The following is a 27,290-nucleotide window of genomic DNA, read 5'->3' as shown; positions in this document are numbered from 1 at the left end:
CAAACAAGCCTTTAGTCCTGTACTATTGCACATGTAGAACACTGATGCATTAATAATGCAGACAAAACTCAATTTAAAAAAGCTACCATACATATGGCAGATTCTTAAGATCTCCATTTCAGACTAGCAACACTTTTTACACAGTACTTTATATTCACTGAACTCAAAGGAACTGCTCTTGCAAGTAATGTGATACCGTTAGCCCTTCTTAATTTAAACAGCAGCTCTCTTTTAGAAAAAGACTCTTTCTAAAAGCAATTAGAAGCATTCCTGTATTAGAAGTACAGTATTGTTTGAATTGTATACTACTTCACATATTTTCTGAAGCAGTATTATAGTGTGTCCAGGGTTAGAACTTGAAGTTCTATATGGAAAGAAAATATAGACAACAGCTACTTTGTTTTAATTCTTATCCTAATAACAAGTAAAAAAAATAATATTGGAGAGTTAAAGAGAATAATTGATTTCACTCCTTAAAGGAGGGCAACTTTCACAGTTATCCTTCTCCAGTTTCTAAATATATTTGAATTATATATTTTCCAGTGCCAGTTCCAAAGTATGTGGTACCATCTTAAAGATGGCATTTTTTCAGAAATTGTGTTACATTATGGTCCAGTCCTGCCCATGTCAGATTCAATGTAAAGCTATCACCGTTTTCAATGAAACAATTGTTATTCCTCTAAATTAGATGGAATCTTCTTTCCATCCTGCCATTTCCCTAGCAGGTCATTTGGGAACCAACAGGTATAACTTCCCTGTTTCTTGAAGGACTCACTGCTACAGTGCAAACCAGATACACAAGCATTAATGAAAAGAACTGGGAAAGCTCTTTTCAGGCAGTGTATTATGCTGTGTTCACTTTCTCTTCTAAGGGAAGCTGACACAGTGATTTGCCCGAGTATTGAACCGAGAAACGGCACTCTACTGCCTCAGAACATTAATTGCTTGTGTCCCTGTATGAATCTTCTCCTCTGTGACATCTTGGACTTTGTCAGATTCTTCTAAACTGTTTTGGAAGAGTTTTCTTGGGTTTGGCTACGAATGTATCAGACTTATCCACTTGATTTCTTAAGGGTACAGTAGTCATTTAAATAGATAATTCACGGTGTAAGCTTCCTTGAACTTTAATATCCTGAAGTAACTATAATAGATAATGGTGACACACAGGCTTCAACTGGGAACCAGAACAGGTCAAAAAATATTCTTCAAAGACACTAATCTTTAACAGGGATTGATAAAAATTCATTTTCTTAAACTTTTAAGTATACAATACAATAATGTAAAGAACAATGTGTTGTGGCTAGGTCATAGAAAGTGCATATCATGCAATGACACAAAATGTTTGCAAGTGGTAACTGTGCTGAGTCAAAATGAGAAGCAAATGTAAATGTAAGGTGAAAGTATATAAAGTAAAAATAGAGCTTATTAAATATATTAATAAAGCAGAAAGACTTTTCTGTAATTTTTGTAGTTCCAGGAATGCTAGCATACAGGGACCTCAGCATAAACACTGGAGGAACAGTGACAGACTCTTAAATTAAATGGGGTAAAATTATCCCTGTCCACTACTTAACTTTCAAGCTAGTTCTTCTGGCCTTTTGCCCAAACCAAGCCTTGTCTCATTTCTTTAGTCTTCCTTCAATGTTTACTGGACACCTACCTCCGTACTAATGAAGCTGGCATGAACTGTCAGTATGGCTATTCATACTTGCTAAAGTACCACTCACATCCATCTTTTGTGATCTTTCGAACACTTACCTTAGCCCTGTATTATAATATATACTGTAGTCAGGCCTAGTAAGTTAAAATCAAATGATAAGTCTACTGTAGTATTTGTTATAGAAATTGCCTTCATCTCATGAAATATTGCATCTGCTAATAATTCTGCGATTACTGCACACATCATGAATATCTTAATGAAACCTTTATTGAGAAGGAATGACTACTATATTAGAAGAATGCATCATATTTTAGGCTGTAACAAAAATAGAAAAATGTGAAATTTGAATTTCCTTTTGCTGAGTCGTCTGATAATACATTTGTTTTTTCTTATTTCAGTTTTTCTTTTGTTTCATCTTTTAAAGACATTTAAACATTTTTCAAAGTGTTTGTAGGACACTTTTTCAAACACAAGTAAAACAGGATCTCTCCATAAACTTTAAATAATTAAAAGGAAATTAAACAAAGTAACTTCTTAACCTTCAAAAACTGTTCCAGATAACTAAGAGCCTTCAAATCTAATAAACATCTGACAAACTCAGTCCCTGAATGATTTGTTTTAAGCCTTGTGCATGATGGCATTACAGTGCACTGTAGCAAAGATGGAAGACTGTCCACATCCCTTTTCTTTTGCATGACTTCTGTCATCACCACTTCAGCAACTACCTGGGAGGAGAGATGGCTTTCTCTGAGGTATCATTCTTGTACCACTGTAACTGGCAGCAATAGACATCCTTGAGCTGAGAGTACCTGATGGCACTGCTTGGGGATTTTCTGACTGTCCACTCAGCTGTGCTGCATCAACTCAGATATCCATCTCTCTTAACAGAGCTTTGTCCTGTAGGAATGAAGTAGGAACACGGTGTTCAGAGATCTAAGAGCTGGCTGAGACCTTCAAAGATCATCCGCATACCCCAAAGCAAAATAAACGATGATTAAGACAGTAGTTTATTTAAATAGCTCTTAAACCCCATGAAATCTCTTTGGGCAAAATTTTCCAGTACTTCATTGCCCTCACTAATACAAAATACTTTCCAAATACTTGAATTTGAGTCCATTAGTTATTCATCATCCTGTTTCTCACTGCAGCACATTTCTAAATAGTTGGAAGTAAATATCACTTCTCTCATTTTCCTTTTCTCTAAATTACCCTTTTCCCCCAGTCCTGCCTTCTTTTATCATAGGCCATATTGTCTGAACTCTGATCATTCTCTCTGTTCTTTAATTTTTGCACAACCTCTCTTAAAGTGAGGTTAATTCTGGCATCAGTACTCCAGCAGAAGCCCTACTAGCGCAAGTAGAAGGAAAATACATTTTAATGTTGTGTAATGGTCACATTCCTGCCTAAATAATTCAGTATTGTTTGTCTTTTTTTCCTTTTGCAACAATATAATGTTGTTGGCTCATGGACCACGTCTCACTAACCAGTGCATTCTCATCTATTAGATGACTATGTAGCTAAATGTTCCCCAGCCCATACTGTCTGGTAGATTATTCTTGTTCTAGCGAAGTACTTCTTGCTCATCCCTATTACATACTATACTATTTTAACAGATCATGCCATTAAATTAAGAGTACTATGAATTCTAATCTTTCCCTAAGATATACTTCCTTCATGACATCTGCAAATTTAATAAGAGTACTCCCTATTCCATCCTCCAAAATGCTGATGAAAATAGTACATAATCCTGAACAGAGCAGGAGTCCCTGAAGAAGATTAGTGGATATATTCTTCAATATTGACATGTCCCATTGGCAGTTACCTCTTAAACATGTTTTTGCAACAAAGTTTGCCTATACTCTAGTATTTTCATCTGAACATCATTTTCCTAACTTGATCCTAAGAGTAGGAGGTGGACTCAAAAGCCATGCTAAAAATCAAGATATATGAAAATCTCCTGCTCTATCCTAAAGGCCTATTACAATGTCAGAGAAGGAAATTATACTACTTCTAAGCAATTTGGTCTTGATAAATCCATGCTGGCCATTAGTCAACTCCCCATATTATTTATATTACCTTCTAAGTTCTTACAGCTTGGTTGTTCTTGTGCTTTTCTGGGTCTTCCTTTCATGTATCTTTTTCTTAATTCCGATCAAGTCCTTTTTGAATAATGCCTTGTAATTTTTTTCTATCCTTTGCAAAGTGTACTTTCTTTATACTTCTGCTCATCTATTTTTGTCCCCATGTTCATTCTTACTGATCTATCTATAGCCAGGATGTTTTCTTGTGTTTGGTATCAATTAAGAGTTTTCAAGTTAGTCAAGTTGCAATTGTCCTTGGTATTGTTTCTTCAGAGAACTCCAGCTTCTGTATAACAACTGATTCTTTCAGCCTGTCCCTCTAACAGATCTTGCCTCCTGAATCTACAGGTGATAACATCAGCACATCCCAAAAACTTTCTGGACTGTCTGGATGGGATTTGTATCATCCTACTTTATCTTCTGTATAGACATCTCCATCCAAGTTTGTCATTCAAAGCTCTCTTTTTGTCAGTGGAAAGCAACAGACCTTTCAAAGGCATAATTTCTCAGACCTCAATACCTTGTCCACTAATGCCTCTATTAACTAGAACGGTTGCCAACTCAAGATTATTCTGATTTTCATCTCCAGGACTCTCACCATAATAGTGTCCATATGTCCTTTTCACCCTTAATTCCCAGCAGTACCAAAAGGGCTCTGAAAAATTACGGGAAATTTATTCTTCTTTGTAATCTGGATCTCACAGCAGATGTAAGCATCATTGACATTTAAGAATATTTTCCTGTGTCTTCCTTAGTCTCTTTCTTGCCTTTTTTGAGCAAGCCATAACCTTCAGTATTAATGTTGTGTCACATCCCACAAGCTTTTATCAAGTAGATGTCAATTAAAGCAGAACATTGCCCATATAGTAAAACATCCAGTTCTTCCTATATTATCTAAGATGTTTAGTGGAGCAACCCACCATTCTCTTTTCTGCCCCTCTTCTGACCTTGTGGTAAATACCTCTGTTTCTGCCAAAATATAGTCTTTTGTCAAGGGCAAAATAGTTCATGCCTATCTGACGGGTTTTGTGAACCTGTCTCAATAAATCAGCAAGTTGGTGTGAGACATAGATGCAGTCCTTCCTTGTGCCATGGGGTTTATGGAACATTATCCCATAGTCAAGGCAGCTGAAGATCTGCTGGAAGCACCATCTGCTCACTCACATATTTATCTCCATGTCACATCTGTCCCTAAGCCTTGACCTTTGGTCAGCAGAATTGACAAAAATGCCACCTGAGCTCCTGACCTCATCACCCCCCCCCCCATTCCCAGAGCCTTATGGTAGCTTTTAATTTGCGTAAGTGCATTCCCAGTAGTATTAACACCCTCATGTAACATTAGCATGGGGTAGTTTTCAGTGGGTTGGATGAGCCTTGGCAACATTTCAGTAACACCAAGGATCTGGGTTCCTGGGAGGCAGCACGTCTCCCAGAATGTCAAGTCTTGTCAACAGATGGGTCCCACTGTCACTCTCATCACCACTGTCATTGGCAGATCTTGTACTCTTGTCACAAAACTGGTGCTACTTGATGTTTTTCATACAACCTCATCCTTTAAATTAGCTAACTTCATGAGATTTTCACATTCTTCTCTTCCAACCCTTCCTCCCCCGCACACACATCCTTACTGTCATTCTTGTAAAATTATAACTTTTCTATTTACAGAGAAAAGCTCAAAAACAGAAGTCTTGACTGGCAAGAAACCAGAATGTAAATTAAAATGAAATAAAACAAAACAAAGCACATACTTTTTCTTTTTAGACAAGCCTATGATTTTTCAAGCGTATTCAACTTTGGTAATTCCAGGGATCATTTTGCTAACCACAATTAAAAGTACAGTAGAATAAAAGAATACAAACTCATCCATCCTTAGGGGCAAGTGGTTAAAGAGAAGATAAATGTCTTTAGCAATAAGCTTTTGCCTTAACTAAAACTCTGACTGCATTCTTGAAATACTTCCTGAAACTATACTCTCGTAAACAGTGAATTTTTACAGTGGAATTAATCAACTTACACAGAGTGCAGGGAACTATCCCATAGACAAAGTCATACTTATGAGACATTTTAAGGAATACCTAATATAACATCAAATCAACCTTCTTCTGACATAATGATTAGCTCCTATGAGGACTTATATTTCTCTTTATTTAAGTCTATAATAAGAAAGGAGTTGGGAATAAGAAAATGTTAGGGAAACTCTCTGAAATTAATTTGGAAGTAAAAACATTTTATGGTGCAAATAGTACTGTCCCGTTATGTAAAGAAATTCAGTTCATTTTTAACAAAATTTACTAATATTCTGTCATTTTCAGATCCTTGATGGCAGGAACTGACTCATTTTGAAGGAAACTAAATAAGAGAGACAATCAGCTGGAATTTAGCTTTTTGAAAGATATTTCATCGTTTGCTCCTTGAAATGTCTGGGAAGAAAGAACAAGATCCCGAAAATGGGAGAAAGGAAACTTCATGCAAATTTGTGACAGATAAACCATCTCGTAATGAATGCAGTGAGGAATGACATAATACTGCTGTATCATCTATAAAAAATATTAATGGTGATGTTATTCTTTAAAACAAACAAAAGATTGACTCCAGTCTAAAAGGTATATTATGCCCAAACAGGCAAGACTTTTATCACAAAATACTCAGTGCTCAAGAAAAGAAAAAAAGCTTTGAAAAGTTAGCATTGAAACAAGCAGCACATCCTTGAGACTGAGGAACACATAACAGATTGTTAAGTAATTGAACTTTAAAAAAAAGTACATTAGAGCTAATAATTGAATTTCTTCTTAAATGAGTAGCATGGAAGCATGACTGTCCAGCTCAGGAAAAAATCAAGATTTCCAGTGAAGAAGTAGGATAATATTGGATCAAGAACAAGAAAAGGGAAAATCCCAGGAGAAATATGGAAGCCCATAAAAATGCTTTTAGAGGGATGGATTTCCTTTGACAGAAATGTGACTGTTAGGGACAAAGCAGAACACAGGATGGAGAAGAGTTGCTCAGAAAACAGAAGTATATACACAACGTGTAAATGAAAAGTCGGAAGGCTTGTCTGTCAAAGAGAAAGAATTAGAGAGATCAGTAAGTGCTTCATACACCCTAGGATCTATTTTCAAAGTTGACAAGGATGAACAAGTTGGACTTGTTAATCTCAAACCTTGCAGTACTACTGTTAAATTTAAAACGGATTTAAGGGTGAGGTGACTGATTTGTAAAGAGATTTTACTAGAGATGATCCTTGGTACCAGATGGAGCAGTTGTGGATAGTGCTAAATATCCCTGGGGGACAGATAAGTTGCCTTGTTTAGTTCAAAGTCTACCTTAGCGACAAAGGGAAGGGGTGTGCATTTGGCGCACACTGCATTAATGAGATTTCAATAAAATGCCTATCGAAACTGCAACCATTGAGAAGGGGTTTAAAAACAAGTGGAAGCAGCTTGACCTAAGTTTGGCAATAATGGCCTCAAATCCATTTATAATTTATTGAAAGAAGAGACCTTATTTTATGCATTTTGCTCAGGCGTTTTTGCCATTTATGTTGCTCCTATGAAAGGAAGATCTACGGAACATAGCAAATAAGAAAGTAGCAGGCATTATTAAACTGACAATGTGGTGTGTCCTCAGAGTACTTATGCTAGTCATCACTTAGCTAAGCCATAAATACATTTTTAACTGCGTGTGTTAAGGGTGCTAAGAATGAATATGACGCTAAGAACCAAATGCAGTATTCCAAGATGTCCATTCTCATCAGAATACTACAACAAAAGGCTTCCCAAAATTGCACAGGCTTTTTCAACTTCCATGACACATTAGAAACATATTTCATTAATTCATGGGATAGAATTTGCAAAACTATTCCCTCTCCAATCAGTTTGGCCAAGCGATATACAAAAGAAAAATGAGAATTTTTGTATCATTTTATTAATCCTTTTTCACTATTGACCTCATTGAAATGCTTCTTGTACCCCTATATGTATTTCCTTTTAATAGCTTTCTCCCAACAGTGGCTTATCAAATTATCCTTTTTCAATTTCATGGATTTGTTCATTTAAGGGGAAGCTAAGAATTCCCGTACCATGGGAAAGTTTACTGGGAGAATGGTACAGCGCAGCCTGCCAGAGGCCGGAAGAAGCTTTCTTTGTTGATCTTTACAGCATGCTGGCTCCAAGGCAGTGGCATAGCTATTGAATTTGTTGGCAGGCTAACTATACCTGGGCCACAGAGCAGCCAAGATGCACAGCAAAGAGATGTGCAGGGACACTAGCATTCACATCTGGCCTCCTTTCACTCCTGGCACCAGACCTCTGGTGAGCTATACTTGCTGATGTTTATTTATCCTCTCCTTCAAAAGTCTTTAAGAAATTCCGTAAGTTTTCTCCTCTTATCTGTGGCTATGCGTTCACTTAAAGGGTGGCCCTTGGCTTGTTTCTGAGTCGTCATAAGGTAACTATTTAAGAAGAGCCGTATTTACTTGATCTATAAGTATTTCAATACTTCCACATTCAAGATGATTGTAATATATGTTTCACAGTCTCTGGAAATGGCTTGCTTTCACTGGAATGCAGCAAGTCATTCATTTAGACTTGTCTTTAGAATACAAAGACAACCTATTATTTCAGAAGTCCAAGCTTCAGAAAATTTCAAAGTCACTGTTGCTAGAGCCTCACTTTAAGTTGCTAAAGGCCAGAGCAGCACCTCCTTCTTTCAACTGAAGCTAACTTGGGTCTATAAGCAAAACTGGAAGCTGATGATTTTGCAGAAAGGCTTTGCCCACTTCACAGCTTCCCAGTGCTAGGATAGTTGATAGATTAGCATAAAGCCTCCAGGTCTCTTCATTGCTCATCTTCTCTTGTACACATATTGCCTCTTATTTTTAATGTTTGTCTCTCACTATTCTCCTGTTTACAGCAGGACTCCTCTTACTTTTCCTGTGATCTAACACATTCCCCCCCCCCTCCTTTCAGCAACAGCATTTGCGAGAGTGATGAAACCCACACAGCTTCTCCTGCCCTGTGCTAGATGATGTTTTTGGGTGTCCATGTGAGATAGGGTAGACCCCAAACCAGCAGATGTGAGGACCACCAAGCTCTGAGACCTGCAGAGGAGTGCTTGCCTAGGTCATCTCAGTGTGAATCTATCTGAGTAGGTAACCCACTAGAAAAAGGCAGAGAAGGGACAGCAGCACACATGTTCACAAGTGGCAAAACAGTGACAGCTATTGGAGCTCAGGAGTGTACGCCTGCACAGGTCCAAATTCTGTGTCTCAAAGCTTTGCTCAGATATACTTCATTTTGGAGGAGCTGAGGAGCTCCATGCACAGTTTGTACCAGCAGTAGACACTAATCTCTTCCAGAGCAGTGGCCAGTATTAGACCCAGCTGGTATCCCAGCCAATTTTACACTGAGGTCCCAAAGTTTTAGTTCTGCTTCTGCAGATATCTGGGTTAACAGGGCAAATCAAGGTATTTCTATGAGTAAGCCTTCCACAAACCAAAGTTCAATAGAAGCAGGTCTATGTGGATTCAAAAATTCTTAATTAAAATCCCAGAATCACAGAATGATTGAGGTTGGAAGGGACCTTGAAAGATCATCTAGACCAACCCTCCTGCTCAAGCAGGGTCACTTAGAGCATGAAGCTCTGTGTGCCAGTCTTGTCTGCACCAGGCCAACCTTTCCCACACTCGCCAAGTCTCCTCAGAAAGGTTGTTTACCCAAGGTGTAAGCCTCCTCTTTTCCCTGCTCACCTCTTCTTGCTGCAGACACAGCCCTTCCAGCTCAACAGCAGGGGCATCTTCCCCCAGCAGGCATGCCTTTCCATACCATTTGTTCCTCATCTTGTCCAGGCTTGTGAAATCAATTACATTCTCTCTCTCCCAGATCACACACTGCCCCTCAGCATCAATGGGCACCTCTGTATTGAATCCTTTCTTTCCCAGCCACCCTACACTGCTGTGCTGGGAGCCTTGCCTTTCCACAGCATTTTCACTAAGGAATCTCTTTCCTTCCACCGCCAGGCAGCCACGCTCACTCTGCCATCCCTGAGCACAGAGGTTTCAACTTCTGCTTCACCTGCAGAGCTAGCCAGTTCTCAGGCACTCTTGGCCCACAGCCACATCCACTCATTCACAGCTTGCCAAGGGGTGTCAGTGGTCTCCACAGAAGCTCATACCCTGTTAAGAGTCAGGAGTTACCTGATCAGGCAGGACTAATAGCTTTGGCAGCTGTGGCAGAGACTCAAACTAACAACCCACAGCATACAAGAAAGGGAGTATAACTGGGGCACAGCCATTGTCAATAATTTGTTTATATGCTAAGTTCCCTTGCAAGTCCTAATTCATGCCCCAATTTATAAGCTTAGCAACCAGTATGAATTCATCTATAAATCTGGCTGAATAACTTCCCCATTTCTCAAGGCTTGTAAGGTAATGTGTAACAAAATAAAAATACAGTGGGAAGCTGCAGGTTTCATTTTCTGCTAGCTTTGGATTTCCCCAGGCCAGTGTAAGAAGAGTTTCATCCCAAACCCAATAACTGAGGATAAAAGAATCCATAAGCTTCTTGCTTCAAAGGAATATTTTTCAACTTCTTCGTAAATTGACAGGCCCGTCATGCAATTGAAATGGTTTATGCCATGTGGTTTTCCATATGCTATTTTTTTGATAGCAAAGATGGGTCCTGCCTTGCCTTACTATTGTTTCACAGCTAACTAGTAAAGGGCAAGGCCCTGAGCGACCTAAAATCTATGAATGATAGCATGTAATAAATTATTCTAGAGATTTAGAGATTAGCTGAGATAAGAGAACGAGCTTCCTAGATAAATTCTGACAACAGTTACCAAGAGTACACTGACTATGTTATTCTCATCATGGCTTCCCAATAACTGTACATACAGTTCCTAAAGGGCAGTTTTTTGCAGTCAAAGATTGAATTTCAGCAAGTGAGAGAATCCTAAACTGAAGTGTTCAATCGATTGAATTACATTACTCTGTATGAGTTTTCTGCTGAGTGATTCTGAGGATGATATTAGGTAAATAGTAATTTTTCTGAAATGAAATAATAGGGTTCATTTCTTGTTATTGGTCCCACATATTTTAAAGGCTACTTAAAAAATTTACAAAATGTGGGATTGTCTTAGAGAATTTATGAAAGGACTGAGTACATTTTATTAATGACTGGGAATAAAACCTATGAAAATAATTTAGTCTGTGTCAGCTCTCTGCTTTTCGATATTATCCAGACAAAGAAGTTTATGTTGCTCTTTCTGCATCTCTCTCCAGACACCTGGTATTCATCCACATCTCATGTTTTGCAGATGAACTAAGATCAGTTTGCTCTCCATCTAAGTGATGTAGTCAACTAACCCGAACATAAGTTATCGTTTTAGTAGCATTTACTAACCCACGACTATGGCTGATATCTATCAGTTCAATTTGCTTCTACATGCTTGCTACAATTTGCTGTGGCAAAACAGTAAGGTTTCCTATCCCCCAAAACTATGTTATGTACGTAACAAACTCAGTGAGATCCAGCAGCAGATATATTTTACAGCAAGAATAAAATTACTTTGCTGACAAGGGACACTTTATTGAAATTGCTTCTAAATACATGAACATAGATATATTATTTTAATGGCTTTATTTTCTTTTATTGGAAAGGTAACACAAACCTAAATCTTCATAGCAATTAACAGGATAGAGAAAAGAAATATAATTTGAATGTCATATATGTCCAAGATAAACAGATGAGACAAGATCTTAAACTGAAGATGTGATAAAAACAATGAACAAAGTGATCCTTTATAAAAGAAAATAACATGAAGAAATTCAGACGAAACAATGGACAGAAATTAATACAACCTTCAGATAAAAGAAAAAATACAGAGATCATTCACTGGTGCATTATTATAGCTTTTAAGCTACTGTATTACTGTGGTAACTCCACACCTTGTGAAGCAGTTTAGCCAAATTAATAGAATACTTTGTGATAAGTGGTATTAAAAAAAATCTCTGCATGCCACTCAAAGCAAGGAGATTTCATATGGATCTTATTGTCTTCAGTATGATTCAATAAACACCAGACAAAAAGAATAGCTACCAAAGGGGCTCTGTGAGAACCACTAGTCCACCAATAGCTTTGTCTGTTTTGTGTGTGCGTGTGCGCACACGTACATTCCTCTCTTACGAATTACAATCTAATTGATTTTGGCTTGTAGATGTAGTCATTGAAAATCTGAAATACTAATATTTTAAGCAAGTATTGCAGTAAATCTCATGAAAGAAATTTAAAAGATTATTTTGAATGTTTGCATGTAGCTAGTAAGAATGCAAACTGGATGCCTGCAAAGAAATAAATCAGTCTCTTTGTGCCACCTATTGCTCTTCTGTCTCCAGTCTTCCTTCATCTTTCATTTAGGTAGAAATGATAGAAGCAAAGGTACAGCCTATCACTCTGCATCTAATAACTATGCAGTTAAATCAGGCAATATTTTCTAAATAAAATTTTGAAAGTATGAAGTGTGTTGGCTAATGCTTAATACTAACTATCCAACCCAGAGTTAAGCATTGACAATTTTGAACATATTCCAAATATATTACTGAACAATTTGTATAAAGGACAAGCTAGCCCTATTTAATATACAAATATATTTGCATATATATATATAAAGGAGTATTTGTTGGTAACCTGTTCCCTTTACTCTCCTGAAGAATGATAGCCCACTATTTCCAAAGTTGATCTGCTTTTGAGAAGAAAGAGATCTCCTATATGAAGCTTACTATTAACTACATGAATAAATCACCATCACGGGGGAGGAATTGGGTACAGCAAGCATTCATAAATTCTTTAGATTCTGAGCCACATGGCACTCTCTATAAATGTTTACAGCGAGGCTTATATTAAACATCAGTTGTAATCTATGCTCCTACTAGCACCTTCAATAGAAGCAGGAAGGCTATCAAACGTGATCCAGATGGGGACAGAGCAATTCACTTCTGTTGAACCACGTTCCCTTCAAATCAGCAGGAGTCTCTCATGTTGGCCATCCTTCAAAGCTTATGTTCTCAGTGTTCTCCCAGTGCTTTGTTTTCCCCTTACAGGTGCTGCATTGTCACTGATCGGCTAACAGCCAGTGTTTTGGCTCAAGGCCTTCCTCAAGGAGGCTGGCATTTATCCAGATGATGAGAATACAACACCTGTAAGAAGGCAACAGAAGTACAGAAGTTTTTTGTACTGTAAAGAGCTTTCATTGCATTATATGCATTTTTCACTAACTGTAATCTTACGATTCTCAAGTGCATCCCAGTTTTAGATGCACATATTCATGCCACAAAAAACAAAGCCAGAATGATCAATACAGTTCGATATATAGCAAATTTGCTTTATTTCATATAATCCAAATTATCCAGTCATTGTTTCTTTTTAATCTAATGCTGAATAGAACACTTATTTGAGGTTATGGAAGGAAAAAAATGAATGCATATTTTGAATTATATTGTTTAGAACACTTGTTTTATTTACTATCACAAATTATCTATCCATGGTGACATATCAGGCAAATCCTTGTAAGGGTTTACCCTACCATAATGGGACATTCCATTGGCATAGTCCACCTTGGAAAGAAATTTAAGTATATGGGTCTTTCTAAACATTACGCATTTGTGTAAAAGGAAAAACAACCCCCCTCCCCCCAAAATGTTACTATTACAAGAAAGCAAAAAAGGGAAATTTTGAAGTTTATGTAGTCATTCAAGTTAAAAAAATCTAAATGTTTATTAGGCAAGTCAAGGGTAAATAAAAGGCATACCCCCTCCTGAAATATTTTTAAGAGATTTACTAAAAATATTGCTTCTGAGAATGACTGCACAACTATGACAATATAATATATAATATATATATATAATATTATAATATTATAATATTATATATAATATAATATTTAAATTTAGTTTAGGATTATTTTGATCACTTCCTAAAGAAAAACAAAATAATGTAAAAACAGTGAGGAAAAATGGTATAATTTATACACAATGAGATGTAGATGTAGTCAAGGTACTTGGCATCACACTGATTTTGCTTAGATGATGCTAAGTCTCCAACTTAAGAAAAATAAAAGTATAAACTCTGTATGCAGGAGATAATGTAGCAGGACTTCAATGTACGATAGTTTATTACCTAAACAGTATGTACAAATTCTAAACATGAAAATAATGAGTAACAGAAATCAGACTTTTTACATTTACATTTTTTTTACAAAATTTTTTTACAAGTGAATTTTTTTTTCTCTAAATAACAGGACAGACACATACAAGATCAATCTTTTTGTATTACATACATAAATAAATATTGACTTTAAATGATTGTTATAGGAACATAATTTCTACAGCCAAATTGGATAACAGATAAGCATTTCTGTTACCTCTACTACAATATAATCAAGTAAAAAGGAAAAATTTTACATATAGACCTCTTTAATTACTTTGTAAATTGTACCTTACTAATATATTCAGTAGAGGTAAGACAGTCGTTACATTTCATGCCCACAACTGAACAATGAGTTTTGGCATGCAAAACCATATATAATCATCAACATTTGCAGGTATTCATTTACATTTTTTAAATAAAGGGTTTTGTAATTATTTAAAACTACATGCAACAGATTATTAGCATCATATTCCTGGTTACAATGCACAAGTTTGCATAACATTATTTTTAGTAATTGATGTCCACAGGTACTGATCAAAAGGGTAGGAATATACTTGGCACATAGTATAAGAAAATGAATTAATAAATAAGTCAATATCACAACTACATTTACATATACACAAGACAAAAATAAAAATTTCTATGGTGTTGTACACAGAATTTAGAACAGTCTGGGTCCCATACTTTGTTCTGTAAGGTCCTGATTTAAGACAGCATTCAAGCAAATTCTGACATCCGTGCTTTATTCAAAACATCAATACAGCTCGTTCTTAACTGTTAAGGTGTACATCCATCCCACTGACTTTTGTGCATATGGAAGCTTTCTTTTCTCCATACCTTCCTGAATCAGGGCTTACTTATCTGAAACTCTCCCTATTCCAACTGGGAACATGGATATTAAAGTATTGCAGATTAAATCTACTCAGCATTTAGGTCTCTATCCATTCTTGCTAATATCAATGGTAAAACCCCATTCACGTTAGCAGTGAGCATTTCTTTGATTTCGTGTATGACCCTGCCAAACTTTAATCTCATGTCAGCATTGCCACAGCATGTCCTCAAATCTTTCTAAAGCCATTTAAGTTGAGGATGCTCAGCAGTTCAGGAGTCAGACCTCTTATGTGTATTAGTTCATTGTCCACATGCCATATTCTTGATAAATATTCAAGAGGATACACATAGTAGTACAGCACAGGTTCTGTCTTATTTGAATTTCCCCTGCTCTACAAAAACAACTCAAAAACTGTCAAAAAGGAAATAACAGGAAGAAAACATTCCCTTCTTAACCAATATTCACTGTAGAAGAAAACAAAAAATCCAACTGCATAAAGCATTTAGCAAAAATGGCATAATTCTATAACTCTCCTTTAGGAAATAAAAATAAGCAAAATGCATTTCGTCCAGAAGTCACCTGACAAATCCATCAGAATCGTACATAGCAAATAATACATTAGTGTAAAGGTGCAGAGTATCTAAAAACATCCCAATATCTGTATTAAATCTGTATTACACAACATCGTTTGAGAAAATAAATCTTTAACTATAAATCAGGTAGTGAATTACAACTCTACTGCTGAATTAAATGCTTAATGTGATTGAGACTAGTAAATTAGGACAATTCCCTGTACAATTCAGTAAACAAGGCTTCATGAATTAGGCACTAAAAGCTTCAAATATGTACTCCTAAATTCAAAGAATGATCAAAAATCACTCACATTTGGGAACTGAATGTCCATGCATAGGCTTGGTTCTGTTTTTGCCTTTATTTTATTTTATTTTTTTTGCTTTGGAGGGTCACTTGAAATCTATACAGTTGAAAGGTGAGTTAATAAGCTGATTCAGAGAAGAAAAAATAAATTTACATCTTAATGATCTTTGTAAAACACACCTTCTCAATACAATTCCACTCTATCAGCTTTTTTTTTCTTTTTATGTCCAGAATCTACTTTAATAAGGAAAGCCCTCTATCTTATTCAAAAGTATATTATTACTTTTTAAAACTGAATGTTTCAAAAGAGACTAACATCAGCAAACAGAGCAATTATTTCGATCCATTTCAGAAGAGCATGGCTTCCACTCAGCAATTGAGACTGGTATGATCACTCAGGGATGCTAACTTCCAGCTTATCTTCAACCAGGTTTGGCATCATTGTAATAAAGACTGACATTCACGTTCTATGCTTAGCAATGTCACTATAAATGCAGCATAATTTCATTAACATTAATCAAGTCACTACAGATTTGCTCCAGCATAACTCGAATAGACTCTGATTGAAAGGTTTGGACAGAAGTTTTCGAAGAAGCCAGGGGTAATTACTTGTCCTGATCCCACTGAATCCTACTCTCAGTGATCAACATGGAACTTTCTTTATCCTTACCTATGCCCTGTGCAATCTAAATTTTGAAGCAGTGCTGCACACCAGTCTGATTCAAATAATGTTTTTACTTTTTAAAGACCTGCTGTACACATGAAACATTCCCACCCAGAAAAAAATCTCTGATACCCTGCCTTTCTGACAAAATTGAAAATAATCCTTTTACACTACAGAGATTTTTGTGAAGAAGAGATCATCTGTTTATTTGTTAATATATTTTGGAAAAGGGGAGATGACATAGTAGTAGAAGAAGGAATTAAAAGCTCCATAGCCCCTAATATTTTTTGAAATAACTGTTAAAAGCCCAAACCACGTAGCCATACAGATTGTCTGGAAAAGTTCTTTGTCATTGAGTGTATATCAAAAAAAATACAACAAGCAAAGTGGAAAGAGAATGGAAAAAAAAAAAAAAGAAAGATTTCTTTAACAGAGAAGATGGAAATGTAGAAAAAAATAGAATAAGCAAGCAATCAGAAATTAGTTCAGTCCTCTTCAACCTCTGTGGTATCAGCCTACATGCACCAAAAGCTATAAACTTCTTCAGTACGGGCAAACTTATTTTAATATTTTGTGAGCGCTCTACAATGATAATCATAACTATGATCCTCAGTTTCAGGCATGTATTTCTTGTTTCCTTATTTGCTTTTCTTAAAGTCAAATTTGCCATTGTGAGAAAGAAAATATAATCGAATTAAAATCTGAATTCCTCTCACTGAATATCTCAGGCAGATATGATGTAAAGTTGAGTTTGTGGCATTTGCTGGTAGAAGGTACAAAAGTGTCTACCTTGTCAATTTTGACTACTGAGCACTTAAGATATATTAGCTTCATATGATTATTCATGGAGCAATGGAATCTGTGCCAAAGAATGCAGGAGTATTTCAAAAGTCTTGAACATTAGAAGTTGATTATGAGTACTTTTATGGACAATGTTTATGTCAGATATTTTCCACCTTCTTGATAATAAATCCAAGCAGTTTCTGTTTACTATCAAAGGATGTCTCACTGTGTGGCAAATTATACTAGACAGTTTATATTGCACAATAAGGCAATCTGCATTCCCTTATGGTTAAAAAGGGCACCCTTCTGCCTAAATTTGAAAAATGCATTAAAATAAACTATAAGCCAATGATTTCCAGATGCTAGAATATTGTCAAATAATTCTTTCTGTAAGCAGAATAGCATGGAGCCAATACATCCATCCTTCTGTTCAAAAGATCCATGGGGAAAAGAAGTATGTATGTGCATCAAAAGCCAAAGAAGCCAAAAAATAGCTCTACAGCTACTTGAATAATACATGTGCCTCAGAATTTCTATTTCTTAAATGTTAATGGTAAGTATTTAGGTTTTGGGAGTTTCTCTTCAAGATAATAACCAAAAAAAATAGAAATAGGATTTTCTTCCATTATCTAGCAGAAGTTAATTGGTGTTAACTGCCATTTGTTTCTTTACAATGGTACAACTACCATGTACATACTTCAACTATTAGCTATTTTAATACAAGATCTCCATGCTCCAGAACAGATCATTGACGATATATATGTATCACTATTCTCCTTTGTGGTGATTCTGCAATTATTAAATATTGACTAATTTATGGGTTTTGTTACTGATACTTATTTTACTTACATCCTTATTTCAGGCCTATGGAGATCTTCTCTAATAGCAAAGAGCTACAGAAATACTAGGGTTTGAACTGGTGAAAACACAGAGCTTTTAAAAGATATCAGTTTAAGCACACTGATGTTCTGGCCTCCAGTGTTCAAAAGTATGCATACATCACAGGACAACCTCTCAAATATTAACATTAAAGTCAGAAGAATAAAAAGCTATATACACTGCACCCTTTCAATCTACTTTAAACTTAGGAATACAAAAACATTATGATGAACACACTTTTGATTTTCTCACAAGTGTTGAGTTGGATGCAATCTTCAGCTTGTTGTATAGTGGTGGTATTGAAACGATACTTGCTGTATATTTCATCCTGGTGTTGGTACAAATGCAATTCTTCATGGCTAAACTACACAGAAGTAGATACAGATCCTACGGGATGGTAACTTCCACTGGAAAACTGGATTCATTGCTCCTACAGATGTGCATTTTTCTAACTTTCATGTGGGAGCTCAGTTTTCCTCTCAGTTATTTGTGTAATCACCTGAAACAGTCTAATATTTCTCTGGGGGTGGCTTGTAATGATGTGGATGATGTTGCTTCAGATGAGGTCCTAAACAAAAAAAGGAAAATATGCATGCATATTCCTTGAATATGTGATGCAATCGTACTTCAGATTTTACTAAAAATGTCTCATGAGGCCCCCCCATACGCCTTCAGTTTGTAAGAGATATGCTTCTGCTGACAAATATGTGCATGTTCAGTCCAGATACCTTTAGTGGTACTGTGAAAGGACAAAGATTCAAGTAGACATGACTCTTGGACTAATTCATTATGTCTTTGCTGTGCTTCACAACACTGAGCTATGCTTTTCAGAAACTTTAAAAATGCTGGAAATAGCCATTAAGAGGTTTGTGCTGATTTAGAAATATTATCAGGCCTATAGTCATGCTGGACTGAATGACCCCAAGAAAATCTAATCCTGGAAGCTAAGCAATCCCAGACCTAGATAGTATATGGACAACAGACCAGCTTTGAATCCCAAGGCATATAGGCAAAAGCCAAAGAACTGCGGTTCAACGAACGGCAGATGTCCGACCACAGAAACTGAATGAGAGAAAAACTCCATGTGCCATATATGGAATGCTACTGGAATACTACTGAAAAGATTCTAAGGTCACAGTAAACTGTTTACAGTGGAGGACTCAAGTTTTATAACATCTTATCATGTACCAAAATGGGGTACTACTTACTGTGGGGTGAAAATGGAGGAAGATCAGGTGTTCGGAACGATTTTACTGTAGCTGGCCCTTCACCACCAGTTGTCAGCACTTGAACTTCTAATCGGTACAGCATTGACGGTCGCAGATTGGGCACAGTCAGTACATAATGATCCTGAAAATAAATAAATCAACTAAATTAATTCTTACAACATCTAAAAATAAAATATGATTGCTCTAGTCACATAAATCAGTAGGTTAAACAGGTCCTGTCACTCTCAGCACTCAGAAATTATTTTCTTATAATTCTGTTAAAAAGATTTAATATATGTATTATTTGGTTGAGTGGGTTTATTTTGAATTTTTTGCCTTTGAATATATGGATAAAAGGCTGGAATACAAGAATTGAAATACAGCTAGTTCTGAGTGTTCACCTATGTAGTCAGTAGTTTTCCTTTCCTAGATGGTACTTTTTATCGTAATATTAAGATTTCATGTGTAAAAGGTCCAAGTTTTTCCTTAGTGTTCTTGAAAATTGATATGCTCATCACCAAAATAAATATTATTTTTAATTTCCTAGTCATTCTTTTTAACAAACAAGTTCATTGAATGAACTTGTTTTTATTTTAGATCTGTCTGTAAACTCTACTGGTTGGTAAATTAATTCATGGCACTTCAGAGGTCTCCCTTGCTCCAGCTAATGAAAATAAATGTGGCTCCACTGATTTCACCAGATTTGTCCCAAGTTATGCCATGAGGATCTGCCCTTGTGTTCTGTCCTGGCATGATGGCGAGTTGGCAAATATCAGTCTAGGCCTTACTTTTCACTGCTTTACACCTTGTGTGCTCACTTACACCTGTGCAAAATAACTTCAGAGCAAGGTTATAAATGCTCCCAACAGGAATACATATGACTAATGATTGAAGGGCATTAAGGAATCAAAGTCCTGATACAGCTTATTCCAAGCTGAAAAGGACCTGACAAGCACCCAGCGGACCAGTCTCAGAAATCGACTGCCAGGTCAGTGATGCTGAACAGTGCGCGAACACACAGCGTGCTCCTCTCATCAGCCAGACTGAGCGGGCTAGGAATCTGCACAGCAAATTCTTCTGGCAGGCACTATGCGGGGCACACAGCAGGGGGACATAAGCAGGGTTGTGAGAATAACTGATAATTTAGTTTGACTGCCAGACCAAAAAGTAAAGGGGGAGGGAAAGAGAGAAAAGGCAGAGGGAATAGTGTATTTGTACTGCCAAATAATTGCATATTCTAGGATGGAGCTGCTAATAATACACCTTGCTGAAGCTGTTCCACTTCACATAAAATACTTAACGGATAGGAGAGAGTAAGGAATGCGTACCTCACACTCATACACTTACTCAGATGCTCACTCATAACTACTCAGATGCTCCTCCTGGAGTTGGGACCTTTGTGTTTCAGCCCCTGATTGTGAAAACACTAGATTTTTACCAGTCAGAGACTACGAAAAAGAATGAGTGAATGAACCTCACCCTAAAATACCCTACATCGTGGTGGTGATAAGATTCCTCCAAGAGGTAGGAGATGTTGTTTCAAAACAAACCACAGTTTTCTGCAAGCTAACCAGCTGCCATAAGTAAATACGCAGACAGACAGACAGACAGATAATTATGTAAATAAAATTTCCAGGCTCTTCAGTAGTAAAAGCAGAGAAAAACAGATAAAAATCTGAATAAACAAATAGAAAAACAGATAAAAAACAGAAACAAAACACAACGTAAAGGAGTATTTTAAATTAAATGTAAGATATATTTCAGACCTAATTGGACCAAAAGCTTAAAAAAGAAATAGAAATTCTGAATAAAACACACTCCTGCTCCTAAAACAAAGATGAAAACTGCAGTGAAAAGTAATATCTAATCATCTGTAACCTTGCTTATTATTGTGCTAAACTGACTGTTCATAGCCAAAGGCCTGTGACCAAGTAGCTAAATTAAGGCAATCCTGTCACATGGATTGCTGAAGGGACCAAGGCTCTATCCACTGTGGTCCCAGCTGGGACTGCAGGGTGAACTTTGGTAGCAAGTGAATTGGTGTGGACCACCTTGGGTCTACACTACTTAGCACCACTGAGCTCTAGTACAAAACACCTACTCGCACAGTAGCTAGCCTCAGAGTTTTAAGTGTCCACAGTCAGCTCTGTTGCTCTTCCCCACAACAACAGGCCTTGACACACAGAGACCCTAGCTTTAGGGCAGTCTGCTAGGAATTAAGACAGAACTGTGAGAACCTTGTCTTGCATTTGCAGAAAATTTGTTGAATGTAAGACATGTCCAATAAAAAATTTTGTGCATTCTTTGATGAAACAAACATGAAAAGATTTGCAGCCAGTTCTGCTCCAGACATAATTGCCTCGATACACTTCCCCGAAGTTAACAGAAAGACTCTCAATGTCCTTAGCAGACTTTGGATCAAGGCCAGCTGCTTAAGCCCTTTTGTTGACTCTGGTGGATCTGGCAACACAGTCTGAACGAAGTGCTCCTCACCTGCTTCTGCCACAGGAGGAACTGAAATAGCAAAGGCCATCTTAAAGAAAATAGAGGGAAGAATTAATCATTCTTACACTTTCAACTAACAATGAAATCTAGTCCTTTTTTAAATTACTTGTCAGCGGGACAATGGTGCATACTAGCAGAGGGGGGAAGTGAGTTTTATTTTTCTTAGAGCAAGGAGTGACACAAAGGAAAGGAAAATTCCCTTAAATCCATCAAGTTTCTCAACCTGGACACCAAATAATTAGTAAAACTATAATAACCACCAAATAGAACAGCCTGATCATCCGAGAAAAAAACAAAAAAACAAACAAACAACTATCTGTTGCCACACAGATGATTTTTTCCTCCCTTCAGGCACTTCTCAGATATTGTTGCTAATTTGACAATTGTGCACATTAAAATGTTTGATGTGTCATCAAGAAGGGTAGCTGTGCTTGAGATATATCTCAGATAAGGAGGAAAAATTAAAGCACTTCCTGCTCCAGCACGCCTGCAGATCCAGAGTGCACTGTATATGACATCTGAATCACGACTAAAAATAAAGAATAAGCCACGTATGCACACGCTTATAAAGCCCCTAGCAATGGAAATTAACAGACAACTTACTGCTGGCAGTATCTGTGACTGTGAAATGATGCTGTTGGGTAAGCTGTTCTGTCGGCTTTCTGTGGTTACTTCTGCCCATGTGACTTGAAATCCTGTCATGGGCTGATGAAGGACTGCCTTAGATATCTTCCAGGAAAAATGACCAGTGATGTTACCTTCCTGAACAATGAAAGACGCAGATAGATTCTCGGGTTTGGCCAACACTTTGGGTAGAACTGGCACTATAAATTTGGAAAGCAAAAAAATAAGCTAAACTTTGAGAGAGAATGTTTAAAATATTCATATAATTTCACATACCAAGGTCAGACAGAATTCCTTTTCTTGTGCTTACCCAGGATCCTGCCAGCTTTCCGTCACCTCATTTCTCAGTGTTAACCAAATCCTATCTTATACCATTGGCATTTTGGGCCAAATTCAAACTTCACATCAACTTCTGTCAGCTAGATGTGACAGAAAGGAAAGCCCAAGGCATCAGAACTGCCATGTAAAAGTATAAACATCTCATTCACAAGCAACCATCCTGCTCCTTCTCTGAATTTCAGAATACAAGTTCCAACTTTCAATTTTGGACCACAAGAAAACTCACAGGTTAGCACAGAACTTCTTGATGTGGGCAAAAAGCAAAATCGATGCTATAAAACCGTTAAGTAAAAGGGGCACATCAGGGTAAACATATGCCTGAGTTTTGCTGAGTATTGCAGTTGCCCAGAAAGAAGACTGTAATGCTGGAGACTGTCAGGACAGGGGAGAGCAGCAAGTGGCAGCAGTTGGTAGGACTCTGAGATGACTCCCCGGAGAAGGACTGTCGTGGCAGCTGCAAGGGACTCACAGTGAGGGGCCACCCTTGAGCTAAAGGGTGAGGTTTCCGGACTTGGCTAGGCAAAGCCAAGCTGACCTGACCTAGCGCTGGCAACAGCCCTGGTTCGAGTGGGTGGTTGGACTGGCTGACTCCAGAAGTCCTTTCCAACCAACTTGCCTATGATTCTGTGATTTTCTATAACCCTTTAGTTATACTTAACACTCTGGCACCACTGCCAAAGGTGAATGAGCTACTTTATTTGCTATTTGGAAGTAGAATTAACCTAAACTAAATTAAACTGAGAAAGCTACTTGCATCAGTAGGAAAATGTTCACAAGATGGGCCATGCCAGCATAATTATGGTTACAGTTATCATCCGTTATTATAATGAATATAAGTGGGAAACTCTTCAAAAAATAAATCCATGTAATAACAAATATCACCCTATGTTTACAAACAGTCCACTAAAACTATCACTTAATTGACAAAACAGTAATGTGGTAATCAAAATCTGTACTGCTCTGTATTTTAGTTGATTTTTCATGTAAGTATTAGTGATCTTTTTATTGGTTCTGAATCTTTCATATCTTTCATATCCCATTTTAGAGTTGCTTTTAAAGAGTTTTTTTAGTGATTATAAGTGCACTTGAACCTATCTGGCAAGTTCTCCAGGTCAGGCCTTACCTCCTTCAGCAGGACAATTAATGTGCTTGTGGTTTTTTTCTTTAAATGTAGAGCAAGGTGGAGTGACAAAGAAAATACTCTCAGCCTTAAAACGACCTTTAGATTTTGCAGGCAAAACAGTTACTTTGTATTTGCATGAAAATGACAGGTCCTTCAGAATTAAGTAGTTATCCTAGAAGAAGAAAAACAAAAAGAGCACATGCTGTAAACATAGCTCTTAAAAAAAGAGAGAGAGAGAGAGAGAGAGAGAGAGAGAAACAGAAAAATAAAGTTGGCAGAAGATGAAAAGTTTTTCTCCAATAAAACATTTTCCTGATATGCCTAACACATGCCAGCATGTCTTTTATTCAGAGAACAAAGCAAACATTGCTTATGTTATGATTATTTTCAACAGTCAAATACTAGGATGGTAGTCAGATATGTCCTTCAATTCTACACAGTTCCTTAGCTATGCTGCATCAAAGCAACTAACTTCTAACATTTGAACAGTCTCTCTGGCATGATGGCAGTGGGGGTGGCAATGTGAGGATGTAAATGCTAATCAAATTAAATAAATGTAAGAAAGCTGAGTTAAGCTGCTGTAAATGACAGGCTTTGTCTACATTTAACTTCTTTAAAGTGCATAAGGAGTCCAGTATGGCATTATGGATCCATTATTTATTTTTCCGTTAGGACCATAAGTATGTCTACCTTCTTATACAGCATGTTAAGGAAGAACAACTCCATAGCTAAACTACAAAACACAATTCTCCATTTAAACATAATAACTGAAGAAGAAAAAGCATAAATGTCCTACTAAATTCTTAATGTTGGCTAAAGTAATTTTGAAAATCACAGCCTGAAAGCTTTAGCATAAATCAAATTTGAGAAAAAGAAAAAAAAAAAAAAAGGTATTTTCTGGGAAAATGTCCAACACCTTACTTGCTACAGTTCCAAGTCTTTCGGCCTTTTAGACCTTTCTTTCTCTCTAGAATCAGTAATTTCCAGGGTTCTTCTGCATAATTCTCTTTTTTGGAGGCATATACCAAACCAGATTAATTTAAACTTCATCTGTGAGGGCATTTTCAATGGGACAAAAAGATTGGGCTGAGAAGAGAACTGATTCCCTGCCTTCCACCTGCTGGGCAAATGCTGTAACAAGATAGACTCCCATTTCAAATAGTGACAAGACTATTCTGTTTTTTAATAAGAAAAAAAAGAAAGCCAGACCTACTCCATTCTTTTACAAATGATTGTAAGTTGTCATTTGAATAAGGTGCTTGTACTTTTAGGCAAGATTTCAGGCCATCCTCTGTAGCCAGTATTTCCTATTGACTCATTAGAGCAGACATCTGCTTGCAATTTGGGGGTATGGATGACCTTTATGAAGGTCCATATGCATCCATATCTCTCAAAGTGTGCTTTGAGAATAGCAAACAGTCTAATTTCAGAGTCCATAATATCAGACGCCAAGGACTTAAAATACTGAATACTAGGAACCTAAGGCCTTTATCTGCCTTGACCCATCATATCCAGCTTCAGGCCTTTTGTAACATCAGCCTCCTTCTGTTTGCTTGTAACAACTCTGAGTCCTCAAAAGAAACATAGTTTCCCAAAGTAGATTGGACCAATTATTTGAAAATGATTGAGAGGAAATAAATGAACCAACCCCACAATGCATTTGGCCAGATGTACAATGAGTTTTTCCTGACCCCTAGTGGAAATAGATTTATTAAATATTAATTTTTTTCTATCTTCAATGTGCATAACTTGAAATATCATGACTGATCATAAAATTATGTCACAATCATTTTCAATCCACCTCTGACATTTGCTTTGCTGACCAAATGAAGAGGTAAATCTAACAACCTGCTGCAGGAGAAATGATTTGCTTTGATTTAATCAACTTTTACATGCCATTAGCTCCATTGATTTAATCTGTTATTACAGGTCAGGGCAACAAAGAAAGGTAAATTCTATTTTCTTCAGTTCTTCAAAATCCACTAAATTGAACGTGATGCACCAATCACAGCATTATGTTGTTTGAAAAATGTGTTACAATTTGGGATAAAACTGGCTTGCCAACAAACTGAGTATGAAGAACTGTCACTGCAACACTTTTTGGGGCTAACTTACGTATTTACATAGAGCTTCTCCCCTTATACTGATCCTGTAATTATTGCTCTATTATCCATCCTACTTCCAGATTTAATATCTAGTATTCTTTGCCTATCGTCAAGCGCTACAGTCCTAATGATGAATCAAACTCCATGTTCTACACGCTGTACAAATATATAGGTACTCAGCCATTAAGTTTGTTTGTTTGCTCTTGTTTTCTCAACACCAAATGACAAACAAAGATTTTAGCCTAGCATGGATCTTTTTTAAACAAAGACTCCAAATACCTCATTTTTTAGCTTTTGTGCAAGAGGAAAATGAAAAAGAAACACTCTTGCTTTTTCATGAAATATAGTATAAAATGTACTCTGTTATGTTACAGAACTATCCTTTCACTGCTCAGAAGCTATTCAGCAGAGGGCTGAATGGAGACTTACGTAAGTCAGCTCAGTTACTTTCCCAAATCCTTTGGTGTCATTGCGTGCACAGGACTCCAGTAACCAGTGGACTTGGTATTGATTCATGCTGGTATCTAAATGATACAAAAAAAGAGGAAAAAACATGTTATAATTACCCTTTAGGCATTTGCCACTTTTCTGGCTTTTTTTTTTTGGGGGGGGGGGGGGGGGGATACAAATGGATACAAACAGAAGGAGTGTTAAGTATTCTAGAGCTGTACTTGTTCCTCAGCATCTATTAATAAAAAGGAGAAAATACTATACACTTCAATAATTCAACACATTTATCAACATAACGGGGATAACTTTAAAAACAGAGAACCAGCATTTTCAGAAAAGTAAGCATCTATTGATAAGAGCATTTTAAAAAATACCTCAGTGTTTCTGATATTAAACATCCTGCAAATGATAGGAATGACTTTGTGCCAACTGCCTGTGACTGTTCATATTGTTAGAGCATTGCAATACTGCTGCCTGGCACTGCCTGGGAAATTGATGCCTGGAGATATGCGAAAACACCTGTAAATCCCTGAGTTTTGTCCTTTCAGAATATATCATGAGACCTGTTCACTATCTGCTCAAATAAAATTCTAATCTTCACTGTTAGCAGTAATACTAGAGGCTTGTGTTTTCTCCCGTTAAAATCAGTGGCAAAACGTACAACAGTATCAACAGTATAAACTTTCAAGCAATTTCCAGCTCTTCATTTTTTGAGAGCTCTACATGTAATTGCAGGGATAGGCATAGTAATTTGTAGCTGCTTTTCTTAATACTGATTGCATAAGTAAGCAAAACAAAGGGCAGTAAGGAATTAGACAAAAGAAGAAAAAGTCATCAGGTAGTGCAAATACCTCTTGTCATTTTTTCTGGATTTAGTTCTCCTCTATCTACATGTAGGATATGCAAAATTACATATCTGGTATGACTAATTAACTTGGTATGACATAGTTGCTCATGCC

At 36.8% G+C, this 27,290-nt stretch overlaps 1 protein-coding gene across 2 annotated transcripts in view; it reads right to left on the bottom strand.

Annotated features, from left to right (window-relative positions):
• Positions 1-11,281: 11,281 nt before the first annotated feature.
• Positions 11,282-27,290, bottom strand: part of ANOS1 (anosmin 1) — a 140,500-nt gene continuing 124,491 nt past the window's right edge. Inside the window, exons 10-14 of one of the 2 annotated variants that reach the window (XM_064500789.1) lie at positions 26,311-26,405; positions 23,777-23,948; positions 22,294-22,514; positions 19,186-19,327; positions 11,282-12,934 (exon numbers count right to left, since the gene is read on the bottom strand). In XM_064500789.1, the coding sequence (XP_064356859.1) occupies positions 12,909-12,934; positions 19,186-19,327; positions 22,294-22,514; positions 23,777-23,948; positions 26,311-26,405 (656 nt within the window). In that variant the 3' untranslated portion in view covers positions 11,282-12,908. Of the gene's footprint in view, positions 12,935-13,890; positions 18,546-19,185; positions 19,328-22,293; positions 22,515-23,776; positions 23,949-26,310; positions 26,406-27,290 lie in introns of those variants that run through there. The other variant, XM_026117062.2, reaches the window with a different exon arrangement.

The sequence above is a fragment of the Dromaius novaehollandiae genome, chromosome 1 (genome assembly GCF_036370855.1).
Source record: "Dromaius novaehollandiae isolate bDroNov1 chromosome 1, bDroNov1.hap1, whole genome shotgun sequence".
Classification (NCBI taxonomy): Eukaryota; Metazoa; Chordata; class Aves; order Casuariiformes; family Dromaiidae; genus Dromaius; species Dromaius novaehollandiae.
This window is presented reverse-complemented; position numbering and strand designations above follow the sequence as displayed.